Source organism: Nelusetta ayraudi, unplaced genomic scaffold, assembly GCF_046127955.1.
Source record: "Nelusetta ayraudi isolate G7.1 ecotype Tasmania unplaced genomic scaffold, CSIRO-AGI_Nayr_v1 ptg000017l, whole genome shotgun sequence".
Lineage (NCBI taxonomy): Eukaryota > Metazoa > Chordata > Actinopteri > Tetraodontiformes > Monacanthidae > Nelusetta > Nelusetta ayraudi.
In genome coordinates, this window is record NW_027466067.1 from 1,186,784 (window position 1) to 1,201,948 (window position 15,165).

General features: G+C 42.3%; 1 protein-coding gene across 1 annotated transcript; it reads right to left on the reverse strand.

Annotated features, from left to right (window-relative positions):
• Positions 1-1,653: 1,653 nt before the first annotated feature.
• cyp27b1 (cytochrome P450, family 27, subfamily B, polypeptide 1) lies at positions 1,654-9,045 on the reverse strand. Its single transcript, XM_076024498.1, has 9 exons — positions 8,672-9,045; positions 6,936-7,126; positions 5,900-6,090; positions 4,502-4,702; positions 3,701-3,864; positions 3,437-3,606; positions 2,656-2,737; positions 2,339-2,536; positions 1,654-1,985 (listed from the first exon to the last, which is right to left on the reverse strand). The coding sequence occupies exons 1-9, from the start codon at positions 8,894-8,896 to the stop codon at positions 1,872-1,874; spliced, it is 1,536 nt and encodes a 511-aa protein (XP_075880613.1). The 5' UTR covers positions 8,897-9,045; the 3' UTR covers positions 1,654-1,871.
• Positions 9,046-15,165: the final 6,120 nt, after the last annotated feature.

Genomic DNA, 15,165 nt, shown 5'->3' on the forward strand with positions numbered 1-15,165 from the left:
AAGAGATTTTGTATTACGGTGTCAGTTTCAACTGCACCCTGTTTGGGTGGTAAATGATTGCATTTATAGCTTCTTTTTCTTCTTTCTTTCTTTCTTTTTTTTTCTTTCTTAATTTTTATTTATTTATTTATTTTTAGAAATAATAATAATAATAATAATAATAATAATAATAATAATAATAATAATAATAAGTTTAAAAAAAAGATTCATTATTGAAATAAATAAACTGTAAATTTACAAAAAATATCTGGTCTTGTACATTAACAATATATTCAGGTAAAACAGTGGGCAAGCAAAACATGAATTTCACGTGAATTTCACTATTAGAAAAGAAAATTAAAATTAAAATAAATAACAAAAGAAAAGAAAAAGATATAATAGGCTCCAATGTGATGAGGCTATGTATCACACACACACACACACACACACACACACACACACACACACACACACACACACACACACACACACACACACACACACACACGCAGCAAGAAAGGCGGTAAATTCGCAACAAGGCGTGTTTCTCTCCTTAAAGCCCCGAGACTCTCTTGTGGGCTGCGCATGCGCCTGCTGTTGTAATAACGCTAAAACATTACACTGCCCCCCTCTGGCTAGAACGTGTCCTCCCGACCTTCTATGTAGTAGGCCTTCCGTTACTTAGTTTTTTACACGTTTTGCTGTCATATCGGACTCATCCCCTGTACACAAGAGTCTATTGGAGGAAAAAAAAAAGTTGGTAGAAAACTGTGGTAGAGGCAGAGATACAAGTACTGCTGTTTCTCCAAATTACACTCAATTCAATTTTAAGTGACAAATGTCTTGTCATTTAAAAAAAACAACAACATTTAAAATGCAGCAATTAGTAACTATTACTAAATGAGGTAATCTGCAGGCTTCTCCCTACTCTAAAGAACTGTGGACATTTTGTCAAAAGTATCACCTTATGAATAGCTGGTTGATACTATTAGCCCTCAGAGCTTTGCCAAATAAAGACCACACAGAGGTCAGACTTGAGACATTTTAATACAATTTACAGTCACAAATGTTAAAAATGTATTAAATTAGAATAAATACAAAGTCATACACTGAAACCTTTTAAATGTACAAAACTGGGGGCGGTGGGGAGGGGGAGGGGTTGTTCCACTGTGCTGCACTGTATACACTGATAAAATCAGAAAAAAACACTTCTCTCATTAAACGTATCAGTTTCAAAGAGTTCCACCTTGAGAATCTTCCAAAAGAAATTCTCATTAAGAGCTGAGCATATTGGTCACACTGATACTCTGAAATTTAAGGCCTGTGTGTCTTGGCAAGGGCTGTAATTTTCCACTCATTTTATTGGTGCACCGTACAGCGACCCTCAAGCCAATAATTCCCTCCAAAGACACGTGCTCTGAACTGCTGACGTCTTGAAATGCAGGGGATTGTTGAAAAATGGACCACAAAAAAAATGATAAGAATCGCAGTCTGACGTATTTTACAAACAGTCGGAAGATTCTTTGTCAGAAGAAGTGAAGGTCACTGACTTTTACTACCGTCTGTGAGAATGAGTTCTTTGTTTTTACTTTTTTTTTCTTTCTTTTTTTTTTTTTAAAAAAAAGAAAAAAAAAGAAAAGGAAAACAGTTACACTGCCCACACTGGAGAGCCTCGATTGCATTGATAAACTGTCTGGTCTTCATCACGGGTTCCTCTCCGCACGTCACCTTCCACACAGTGACTGCTGGTCGGATGTTAAAGGTTGAAGGCCGGCGCTAACGCCATACGCTGCGTGCTCGTGTACAGACTTCTGTGATGGCTCCGCCCACCAGCACACTCAGCTTTCAAAGAGACTCATGTTCTAGTCAATGAAACAGAAGATGCGAGTGGGTCATCGTTCAACAAACTGCAGGTTAATGACACTCTCGGGGACCAGGAGCGTCCGCGTCATGGGCTTCACAGAAATCCCTTCAGGGTCTGGTTTAATGTCAAACTCCATGAGGATCTGGTGACACCGAACAATGTAGAGTTAGATGAATGGCAGGAAAGGCAGGAAGTCACAAATCATCATCATGTGAGTTAAAGTGTCCAGTAAACTAAAGGAAATTAAATTCATTTAGAGACCCAATTACAAGCCAATGTGAAGTCCTACATACAAGTATTTCTTTGAACTGATGCTAGTTCTAACAATATATGTTCACTTGAATTTGACATGCTGCGGTACATTTTTTTTTTTTTTAACTGCAATCTATGTCAGACATTGATTGAGGCCAGATTTATGTTGCAATGTTTATGGAGCAGCATAGATCATCCCAGAAACATCATAAAACAACAATGACATCAAGCACAAAAAATTACCCTGGAAAGAGCGAGGTAGAGCTCCAGCTCAGCGATTCGCCGTCCAATGCAGCTGCGTTTCCCTACCCCGAAGGGCACCGAGGCGTATGGATGGTGGGTCTGGTCTTTGTTAAACCACCGACTGGGCTGAAACTCATCTGGGTTTGGAAACACTGCCGGATCCCGTGACGTAGCGTAGTGGCACAGGGTAATCAGTGTCTGCATGGAAATAGTTTTGCCATCACATGTGAGACTCATGTTCAAGCAATTTGCAATGAAGCTTTGCAAAGTCCATGCATGTGCAGCGTAACGCAGCAAACAAACAACAACAAACTCACCTTCTTGGGGATGAGGTATCCTCCCACCTGGATGTCTTGCTCCGTAATGACCCGAGCGTTGGCAGGAATAACGGGGTACAACCTGGAGGGGGGAGGGGGGGGGGGTAAATGGAAAAATGTTTTCGTTCATTTTCATTTATTTTATTTATTCAAACAGGTTAACAGAAATACAATATGTAAACATGCTGAGGTGAAAAAGTAAAACAAATGGGAAAGGACAACTCTATAACAATGCAAGTAACCACTCCATGTTCCATAGGGTGCAGGGTGAAGTTCATGAAAACTTATCTAAGCCCCAACCCTTTTTTCCTTTTTTAAAAAAAAAAAAAAAAAAAAGCCCAACAATATATCAAAACATGCAAAAGGAAAAAAACAGAAGAAAAGACAGCACAACCACCGAAAAAGGCAGGTTTGACAAATTACCGTTAATATCCATCTTGTATCCATCCAAAATCTTCTTCAGTGTACATTTGTTAGAACCTTCCTAGTGAAGTTCATGTTCTTATGTTTTCCCTACAGCTGCTCCTGAGATTGACTCCTTTCACTGATATGCAGTGTGATTCTGTGTTTGTACCTACATGCTGATTTTGTTGAACATGCATATCCCCCTGAGATTGTGTTTATTTTTGCTTATCTGGATGCCATGCAGCAACTGATGATATCTTACTTAATGGATGAATTTGAATGCTTTTGAGTTTGTCAACCAAATCATTCAGTATATTCATTTGAAAGAAGAGTTTTGGGGATTTGTTGGTTCTCAGCAGGTGCTTTGAGTTCATACCTCAGCACTTCCTTGACCGTGGCCTTCAGCAGAGGCATGCGGGACACATCCGCCGCCGTCGGTACCCTCCTATCACCACCCAGCACGCCCAGCACCTCTGCTCGGAGCGACGCTTGCACCTCTGGGTGACGGGACAGCTCGTACAGCGACCAGGACATGGTGCTGGAGATCTGGGAAAACACAAAGGCGCTCGGGGTCAAATAAATCTGACTGACTTGCCGGTGCCCAGTGAAGAGCGATGGGGGACGAAGGAGCCGTTCCTACCGTATCGACTCCAGCAAGAAGCAGCTCGGTGACGTTGCTGTAGACGGTCTTCATGGGGAGGCCAGTTTGGGACAGGAAGTAGGTCAGGTAGCGACCCTGCACCTTCTCTCCGCGAGAGATCTTCTCCGCCTCGGCTGTCATTCGCTGGTCAATGTGACCCTTTGCTGGAGGCACAGAGGTTGCAGGGCTGCTATCAGCTTAACGTCAGAATGATGATGTCATATTATAACAAATGTTTTTGTTAAAATAGCAGCAGGCTTCCTTAAAACAGACCTAAAGCAAGCAGTGATTGACTATAAGCAGCAAACATATTATTTTCCACCAGTGCCCAAATCTAAATGTTTCTCTCGGTTGATCGTGTCGTGCGTGAGGTTCAAGTTCTTTAGTTAAAGTTAGATTTCTTTGACATCTCAGATCGGGATAATGGGGCGGCACGGTCACAGCAAGAAGGTGGTGGGTTTGATACCGGGCCCTGAGTTAGTTCTGTGTGGAAGTTTGTGCGTTGTCCGTAGTTAGCAATTGTCCGTAGGTGTGTGTGTATGTGTGTGTGTGAGAGAGAATAGACGTATTATTTGTTTGTCTTTCTAATGTGGCAGTGTGATGAACTGCTAACCCACCGCTGAGGTGTCAATGTGTGTAAAAGGAGTAGAAAAAATAACAGTAACGAAAAAGTCTCAAAAAGGTTTTGCTTTGAAGCTTGCGGTGGTCATATTTTGGACCTGTTTCTGTGTATTTATGTTAAATAGGTCGTGTTCAGTGTAGTGCACTGTGTTTTGGCAAAAGTCTCGTGTTTGAATTTACCAAAGTCAAACATGGAGTCCCAGCACCGACAGAAGATGTTCCAGGGTTTGGGAAACAGCTGGTGAAGCCACTTGGGCATAGCCATGGTGAGCAATGTCATCACAAACATGGTGTTGATGCAGCGAATGAAACACTCGGTTTCTTCGGGCACGACCTCATCCAGGCAACCGATTCTGGACTCGAACAGCACAGAGGAAATACCTAGCAGGAAATGAAAGAAAGCAAACAATGTAAGATCTTGGTGAAAGCGGCTTTGTTTTTTTTTTGACTGTGTAAACACGCAGAGTTTCTGGCCAAGTACATTTGGCTCCGCCTCCGTGTTCTTTTTGAACTAGAGTGCAGAGATGAAGGAAAATGTTAAGCTCCTTTGGCTGTTGAAGCAGAAGTGTTGTTTCACACTTCAGCCTGTTCGAGCTGCTGCCGTCAGGTTCAGGTGCATCAAGGCTCGAACAAGTAGGCTGAGGAACAGCACCTAACGCTGCTCGATGATTAAATGTTTGTAGTTATACTTTTACGAACATCTTTTTATTGCATTTTATTTATTTATTGTGAATGAGGAGGTACCGCTTGGATTGCACTGTTTTTAATTTCGTTGTTCATGAACAATGACAATAAATGTATTCAATTCAATTCAATTCAATTCCTGGTACGTCCAAAAGTGTGTCTTAAGCTACTTGGTCTCCATAGGTCTTGTTTTTTTTCTTTGCAATGCAATGCAAACTGCTACAGCACTGTTGCAACGTCATCTCTTTCTTCTTCCAGGTAAAAGAACAGATGAGAATCTCGTGTCCCACTCCAATGGGACTGAGCCTTTACGTGCATACAGCTGCACGTAAAAGCGAAATGTGTCCACACTGTTTTACCACTGCTGCTCTTGACTGGCTGAAAGTTTTTTTGTAATTAAATTTTTTTTCTTTGTCCTGTGTGGCCCATCATGACTAACAGAAATGGTTCTGAATGTTGTGATTATTCTCACAGGTAGAGCTTGTGACCGGGGGTGTGAATCACACAGGAACGACCTGTGCTTTTATTATATTACATGTTAGTATTAAGAGTGAGGAATCACTGAGGAAGACTTGGATTGGACTTAGATGCCTGTCAGTGGTGCTATTAAAGATTTTCGAGATGGACAATTGAGTTTTGTCGGCTGTATTTTCATTTCACCTCTTCAATATTCATATTTGTATTTGAGAGTGCGTCTTTACATCTAATTTCTTGAATTATATCACTAGAGAAAGAGCAGGGGAACCTAAGCACTGACTGATTGACCTTCAGTTAACTGACCCACACAGCAAAGCATAGAACCACATCAGGCTTTGTGTGGCCAGCGAGAATTCCCATGGTGACCAGAGTTAGATTGAGTGACTTGGGTCGGGCATCAGGCCCTCCCTGCTGTACCTTCGAGGCCGAAGCGGTAGAACTCGCTGGCGATGTCAGTGACGAGGCCTCGGGGGCCTCTGCTGATGCGGAGCTTGGCGATGAGGTCGCTGACGACGCCGTTGAGGGTCTCGTCGTAAGCCTCCACGGCCTTGGGTCGCAGCATGTGCTTCCCCAGGAGACTCCTCACCGACTGCCACTCCTCGCCTTCCCTGGGGGACACGCAGCAACGTGCCAGTGAAACAACGTGCAAGCCGGAGGTGGATGTGGAGCGGCAGCAATTTAACACTGTTGTCTTATAGAAAATGCGGGATTATTTGAAAACTATGAACTGATTTCATGGATGCGTTGTTTCAGTTTATCGAGCATCGTCATGGAATGAGTCAGTGAGCGTTTGAAAGAGGAGTTTTCTCAGTTATGTTCCGCTGCTACCAGCTGACCTGCATGACCTTAAAGGCCCAGTGTGTAAAATTTGGCTTGATTTATGATTTTTATGTTGGTAGAAGCTTCACATACTGCCCATGAATACATGTATAAAAGTTTATAATCGCAGTACATTAAAAGTCATTTGGTTTTCTTACCCTTAGAATGGTTCTCAAATATATATAAGAATGTGCATAGAACAATAAGGGTCTCGCTCCCAGTTCTAAGGGAGCCCACCTGACAGTGTTCTAAATGTCAGGCGGGCTTAAACACCAGGCTTCCTTAAAAATTTCACACACTGGACCTTTACACTTGGAATAACAGCGATCAACTGAGTGGATGGTGATTTGCTGATGCTGTCCGTGCTGCAGGTGCTGGTGGACACATTCAAGTAAACGATGATTGTAAGCAAAATACTTGAGACTCAGATGGAGGTTTCTATTGCTTTTCCTTATTAAAAAAGTGCGTCAAGAAATCGGTTAATTCGTTTTTTGTTTTTTTTAAATAACCCTGCATAATAATAACTACACCACAAGCGTGGCATTGGGGATTATTCAAGATCATGTGCAGTCTGTAGTTAGTCGTCTGCACCATGTTGCAAATCGGAAGACAGGCAGTCGGGTTCAACACTCACGAGGTCAGCAGACCATAGTGGTGCCCTCGCAGCTTCCTGTAGTCCTTCCAGGACGACAGGTCTGAGCGCATGGGGTGCTGGCCCTCCTGTCTCAACACCTGCTCGATGAGCGCCGGGTCGGCCACGTGAACCGTCAGGATGGGACCGAAGCTGGCCTTCCACATGGGCCCGTACCGCTGCACGCCTTCCACCTGCGACCGGGAGGAAAGACACAACAGAGACTGACCCTTCAGAACAATCTCCACCCTGCAGTGGACAGAGTAGTTGCCTGCTGGCGTTGCCGCTCGCTCCGTAAAACAGATTTTTGCAGTTAATGCTGCTGACAATGTTGACAGTGGCAACAAAACAGGCGTGTCAAACTCAGATACGGGGGCCAAAATATAAAACTTGGACAAAGTTTTACACTATAAACAATATCACTGTTTATTTTTCCAAAAAACATTGACGTTTATTGGAAAAATCTTCTTTCAGATAGAAAAGTGAACCTTTTTATATGGACCCAAACACGTTTTGCTTCAACCTGAATATGGAGCAAGAAAAGCTTACTACTATACAATAGATAATTTAATATTGTACACATGCAAAATCCAATTTCAAATTAAACAAGTCATCAAAAATAAATTAAATATAAATAAAAATCGTATGCCTCTTTTTTATTTGCAGCCTTCTGATTTCAATTTCAACAGTAACCTTTTTTCTATGGGCCAAAATCTAAAATCTAAAATACACCAATGAAGAACTAATAATATCCTTCAATGAACATCCTGTCCTGATCGCAGTGCCAAAACACCAGCAGAGCGTTATGGGATTTGTAGTATTAGCAGTACATGTGCTGTATAATACCTCGTGGGCCAAATATAACTACGATGTGGGCCAAATTTGGCATTTTCAACTTTTTCAAGAAAATTTTCAAGAATTCAATTCATAAATAATGACATTGTTTTCATTGCAGACACAGCAAACACTGTATTAGACATACATGCTCTGCATGGGCAGATAAAAAGGCATATTGTCCATATGAAGTGAAAAAAAAAAATCCTCTTTTTATTTTTCAAATCTTGAATTATTTTTGAAAACCAATCACAGTCCAGAATGCAAAGCGTTTCAGTCTGCACTCTGTGTCCAATGAGAATAGACTAAACTAAATGAGGTGCTGGATTGTGTTCCTCAGAAATGACTTCGTATTTTGAAGAGTTGGCTTGAATTGAAACATATAAGCAAGACCACCTTCATCATTCCTTACCTACCTCCATACTCATTCCATAACCCACTTCATTACACACACACACACACACACACACACACACACACACACACACACACACACACACACACACACACTGCACACATACTGCACGGTGCATTATTACTAAGAAATGTCCAGAAACCCGTTTCAAACCTAACAAAGCGTCGGAATGTCCTGTTTTAAGCCTGCAGGCTGAACACTGTCTAGACCAGGGGTGGGCAAACTTTTCGACCGGTGGACCACAATGGGTTCTAGAATTTGACAGATGAACAGAACAGAAAACATGACAGACTCTCTAAAAATGGAGGAAATACAGCTATTTCATGACTAACTTACTATTGATATCATTTCTTCAAGTTCTGCGGGCCGGATTGCAAGTTTAACTGGCCGCATATGGCGCCCCCTCGTCGTAGTTTGCCTATGCCTGGCCTGGTAGTTCTCAGTGCTGTTTAAACTGTCTCTCTTGCATCCGCTCTGCAGGCATGCTCACCTGTAACTCGTGCAGTCGTGACAGCCCGCGCTTGGCGAACAGGTCCCAGGCGAAGCTGGCGACGGACGGCCCGGGCATGTCATCCAGGCCGCGGACACCCTGGGGCGCCTCGGCGCGCGCCGACGCGCCCTCGGTCCACCTCTCCATCCACTTGAGCGCTTGCGGGAAGGCGCTCCGGCCGGACACTCTGAGAGCCTGCTGCAGCATCCTCCTCACCGTGAGCATGAAGCGGTGGCCGGACGCGGCTCTCTGGCAGCTGCCTGCTGCTCATTTCCATGTCCCCGCCTCGAGGCTCTATTTATAACGCCGGTCCCTCTCTTTGGAAAGCTGCGGCGTTAAAGCTGTAAAAATGTCTCATCCCGGGCCAATCACCGGTGAAAAAAAATTCCAATCAGGCCCCGCCCCCCCCCACTCACCCCTCTCCAACAACCCCCCTCACATCCTATCCCTCCCCTACCCCGGCCCGGCATCCCATCCCCGGGGGAGAGCGAGGCGAGAAGAGGTGTGTCCAATCGGAGGACAGCGCTCAGAACCATCCCAGATGCCGCACACGTGCGGGTCTGACGCAACCCCCCCCCCCCCCCCCCCCCCCGGTTCATCAATTCTCCCCACAGAGCAGCGTTACACGGAAATTACAATTAACAAAACAAACAAACAAACAAACAAACAAACAAACAAAACGCTCACAGAAACTTTAAATATATAAAAAAGAAGCTTTTTGAGTTTTAATGATCAAACGCTTCTTTAATGTACGTCTATTATCTTTGCGGGAGCTCAGACAGATAGATAGAAGTCAGTGTTGTGTGTGTGTGTGTGGGGGGGGGGGGGGAGGAGGAGGTAGCAGCAGTATCTATTTCAGCAGTGCTTTATTTACTCAGATATGATCAACACTTTTGCTGACTCGGTAGGTTTTTTCCTGGTGAGAGAGAGTGACCTGAATTTGAACTGGAATTTGTCCAAAGCCCTGCTGTGCGTGCACACACACACACACACACACACACACACACACACACACACACACACACACACACACTCACACACACACACTCACACACCTCCCTCTCCCTGAGGCTATACCCAGAACCGGCTCTGACATTTCCTTTATACCTAGAAATGATCAGCCAAACTTGGAGAGAGACACACCACTGCCACGCAGCCTCTCGGCAGTCGTTCACTTGAAGAATCAGAGCTTCACTCACATGGATTACAGAACAAGTGTTTGTTGTTTTCCCCTTAAGCGTGTGGCGAATGTAGTCCACGGGTCCAGAATGAACAGCCACATGGACACAAGCGGTTGTGTCTATAAGTAATGTGAAAATGATTTGAATTTATGTCAAGACATAAGTGAAAAATATCCAGTACGTATAAAATGTATAGTGTTAAACTAAGTGTAATTAAAGGAGAGTTTTATTGCATGTCGTTTTATGTGATTCATATATCAACAGGCCGGAACACCTTCAGTCAATAAACTGGATGGTTACCAGTAACAGTACTTTCCCCCCTGAATATGAACTAATGAGCAAGTTTTAATGACCATCAACTTGATTAATGTCATAAATGGCTATAAAAGGGTCATTTATTTTTATTTATTCGGATGCATCATTACACTGCATCCTAAGGTTTAACTTTAATTGCAGTTTGGGTTGAAGGACACTTCTCACAGTTCCATCCTCATTTTGGTGTTTCTCCTGGTGTTCGGAAAACTTCGCAGCGTCTTCACGCGGCCACGCCTCTCCAGCGCTTCATCCGCTGGCCCACAACATCTCAGACGGCCTCCACACTGGAACTGGCATCTTAAAGCTGCAAGCAGCGTTTGCGGGACTGAGCCCACGTGGCCACCGCCTGCCGTGACGTAGAGCCACACCCTTGCCCTTCCTCAGACCTGCTCCCTCCATTGTGCAACGTAGCGGGACGATTTCTGCGGGTTGTGAGAGAACTTGATCCGCTTTATGGACACCGTGGTTGCACGTTTTTCCGTGCTCCAGATGATTGCATTTGTTTCCTGGACACACCCAATAACAGCTACCTCAGATCCAAAAAAGCTGAAGCAGCAGGACGAGCCGCTGAAGCAAAGTCACATTTGTAAGCACAAGACAAAGGTTTACATGGTGTCAATGTGAAGGCAAAGATAAAGAGACAGCAAGAAAGTCAGAAAGCAAGAGACACAATTAAAACACAAACAAAGGTACTTAGAGTAATGTGACCTGCTGATAAATATGAAGAGGTTTTGCACTTCATACCTAAGACAGTGGTAGTAACACTGAAAGTAACAAGTTAAAGGACAAGTAAAAATAAAAAGGCGTAAAAGGAACACAAGGAGAGAAAATATAAAGATGTCTAGCTTCAAATAAATATATATTGTAGTTGAAAAATGTTTTTCGACACCCTCAAAATTTTAATCAATCACAATTATTCTCATTAAGTATTTGTCAGATGATTGTGTGTGTGTTTCAAAAGGTTTGACTGTATTAGAGGCACACAAACATTTTTTTTTTTTATCATTCATCATTGATAAGACAAAATAAGATTATTATTTTTTTTATCATACTCTTGCACTCTGGATGTGTTGCAAAGGGACATCGTCATCTTGCTGTGGTGAGCTGGACGGATCAGTGCTGCACGTGCAGCATGTGGGTAAATGTTATTGACTGCACTGAAATAAACTGTACTTGGAGACTGAAGACTGATACTTAACGCAGTATAATACATCTGAAACGCACAAAAACTTGTCCAAAAACTTTTTTTCCCACCACAATATGTTTATATGTGTTGCACATGCACAGTATATTGAACGACTATTGACAGTCAAGTTGAAGAAAAAAATACTGATGTGGCCACTTGACAACAGTGCGCTGCTCTGTCAGACGCTGTTGAAAGGGCAATATTGAAAGATGTTTTTTTTGTTGTTTGTTACACATTCTGACCTCAATATTGACGAAGCTCGACCCACATCTGCTTAGGAAGAAATCAAATACACCATGGGGTGAGGAACAAGAACGCAAGAGCGAGCAAAAATTGATCTGGGTCCGTCGGAAAACATCTATACACAAGGCCCAAACACAAGACAACGTCAGTGGAAAGTTTCTTCAGAGGTTAAAGACAAACGTGGCGACACATCATACACACATGTCACACAAACCACTTTTAAGCAAAGTCTCATGTCTCTTTTCTTACTCCCCCTCAAGTCGCTGCATTTAAAAATAATAAGAAAAAAAAAGAAAAAAAAAGTTGTTGTTTTTTCATTCCAGCTCAGTGAGTGAGTTACTCAGATGGTGATCCCCTCTCTTTCCCCCGCATTGAGCGAACGAGTAACTCAAGAACACACAAGAAGGCGGTAAATTGAACCAGCTGAAAAAATTTGTAATTAATCTCTCCTCTCCTTGCCCCAGCAACAGGGGATTAATATTGACTATGAAAAATGTAAGAAATCCCAGTGAAAGAATGGTTTCTTTGTGCCGTCATGTGAGCGTGAACTTGATGTGGCACAGATCATTCCGTGAAGCGCAGCGGGAATAGCATGAGAGCTCGCAGTTATTTCCCTTTTACTGCACTGGCCCAGCACGCCCAGTCCAGCGCAGCCCAGCGCAGTCCAGCGCAGCGCAGTGCAGTGTGATGGAAGTTCACTACTGTCTGCTGCCGGTCCGGGTGGTGCTCAAGACCAGGGGTGGGCAAACTTTTTGACTGGTGGGCCACAATGGGTTCTGAAATGTGACAGAGGGGCCGGAGCGGGAGCAGATGGATTGTTTTAGTGACCCACCTCATAGGAGAAAAAATACAACATGGGATATGTACAAAACGTGCTTTAATGTCAATTGAAAATGAAATGAAGCCCCACGGTATTTGGCTCTTTATTGAAATAACTCTTAAAACACTGAAAAATGGTTGAAATACAGCTAATTCATAGGTTAATTACTATTAATATGATTTCTTCCAGTTCAGCAGGCCGGATTAGAAAGTTTAACGGGCCGCATATGACCCCTGGGCCGTAGTTTGCCCATGGCTGCTTTAGAATGTGTTGAGTATCCCATTGTTTTTCTCCACAAGCTCCAGACGACTGTGTATTTATCTCCATCTTTCATGTTCTTCAGAAACACAATGTTTTTTTTTACGACAAACCATATAAGCAGTCATTCAAACATCCCCTGCCTTGTCGAAGACGTCAGTTTCAAAATGATTTGTTTTACAGCAATAGTAAAAGTAAGAGATAAATAAATAAAATAAAGCAGAACAGATTTAAACTGTCATTAAGAAAGAGCGACTTAAAACGAGTCTGTACCGTGAATACAACCAAGCTGTTTAAATTGTGGTAAAGTGCATCTCTTAATGAGTTAAAGGCACATATGGACACCAGATGTTCTCTGTTGCATGAGAAAGACTCTTTAATTCATACGCATGTAGTGTGTGTAATGTTCTGAACAGGCACATGTGTGTTGGGGAACATACCACTGCCCGAGTTGGATACCAGTGAGGTTTTGTAAGAACACAGTGCCATTTATGATATTTATACGATACAATGACTGTACGCCTGTGTGTACATTTTACTGATGCACTGATTATACATAGACATTCATTTATTCAATCGTATATGTTACTATTTTAAAAATGATATAGAAACTATTTCAACTTTTAGAAATAAAGTAAATAAAGGTAAATAAAATAACTACTGAAGACCGAGGAAGGCTTTGTCTAAACGTATGTATATATATATATATATATATATATATGTATATATACACTTTTATTGTTTCCTACATAATTCCATGTGTGTTCATACGTAGTTTTGATGCCTTCAGTGAGAAACTGCAATGTCAATAGTAATGAGAATGAAAGAAAAGACATTAAATTTATAGGTTAAGTCCAAACTTCTGACTGGTAGTAAATATATATATATATATTATATATATATATATGTATAGGAGTACCTCCCTCTGACTGTTATGACCTTTAATAACCCAAATGTGTGTGTGTGTGTGTGTATATATATGTGTTTGTACATATATATATATATATATATATATATGTGTGTGAGTGTATGTATGTATGTATATATATATATATATATATATATACATATATATGTACATATGTGTGTGTGTGTGTGTGTGTGTGTGTGTGTGTGTGTTTGTGTGTGTGTAATAGTCCACAGGAGTACCTCCCTCTGCTTGTTATAAATGCAATCATCACATGGTCTCTGAGAGCTGGTTGGCATCAGTGATGGTTGACCACAAACGCAGTTATTCGAAAGCCTTTTCACTTAGCTGTGCTTCAACCCGGCGGGAGAATATGGAATATAAATATATGACGTAATACGTGAGCGCAACAGCGGAGCGAGGAGCGGGGGAATATGCTATTGATTATTCTGACGTATTCTTATGGAAATATCACAAAACCCTCAACGGAGAACCTGCAAAAAATCTGCAACTCACAGCTAAATGTGAAAACACGTTTAGCATGTAGCGTTTAGCGCTGAAAGGAACAAAAAAAAAGAAAACAACAGATGGGCTGACTTGTTTCAGGTTCATTTCTGCCCATTATCACAAGAACAAAAGGGGTAAATCTAACCTATGGTCCATCTGTAGCAGTCTAGACATGGCTGGCCACCACTTGACGCCACATTTGGTCATCTTGCGCGGGCCGACGCAGTAAATAATGAAGCAGTCGTGATGTTATGAGCAGCAGGTGGGAACAATCCGAGTCTGACACAGCCGCAGCTGCTCTTCCTCTTTAGAATAATTACTGGGCGGCCATCAGTGGTGCAAAGCTTAGCAAATTTTGAATATTTATGCGGTGGCCGGGACAAAGACGCAATAAAAATAGCTGCAGTGTTTCTGTGTCTGGCATCAGGGGCCGTACAATACAGACAAGAGCAGTAGTGCAGCTGCCCAGGGGCCCCGAGGGCAGGGCCAGCTTATCTACTGCCTCCTTCCATCTATACCGCTTGTTGGAGAAGATATAAGAGATATAAGATATAAGATATAAGAGATAGAAGTAAATATAGAACATTTCTGTTTGTTTCTTTCCTAATAGAATTGTATGAAGGACATTGTAGTTGACTTTTAAAAACGTACAATTCCCTACAATTCAATATCAATTCATTTATCAATCACCCGTTTCAGTTCAAATGAAATCTTTCCTTTTGACATTCCATGATCCACTCTCACCGTTTAAAGTCAGAATAAGTTCCTCTGCACTATGACATTCAATGAGCTCATGTTTTAATATGGCTGGAGCTGATGGAGGTATATAAAAAAAATATATTGCAACCATTGCTACAGTGTGCATGGGTGCAAATAACAGAGGGAATATTCCAACTGAGCCGCTCAAGGCTGACTTGCAATTTACAGGCAGCTGCCTCAGTAAACGGCTTTAGTGGCTCTGGTAACATTTGACCCGGCTGGCTGACATCCAAAGGCACCAGACAAACCAGACCAAACACTGCTTCGTTTCAAACATTTATTTTCCCACTTTGTCTGTTCTGTGAAAAAGTGCGACTT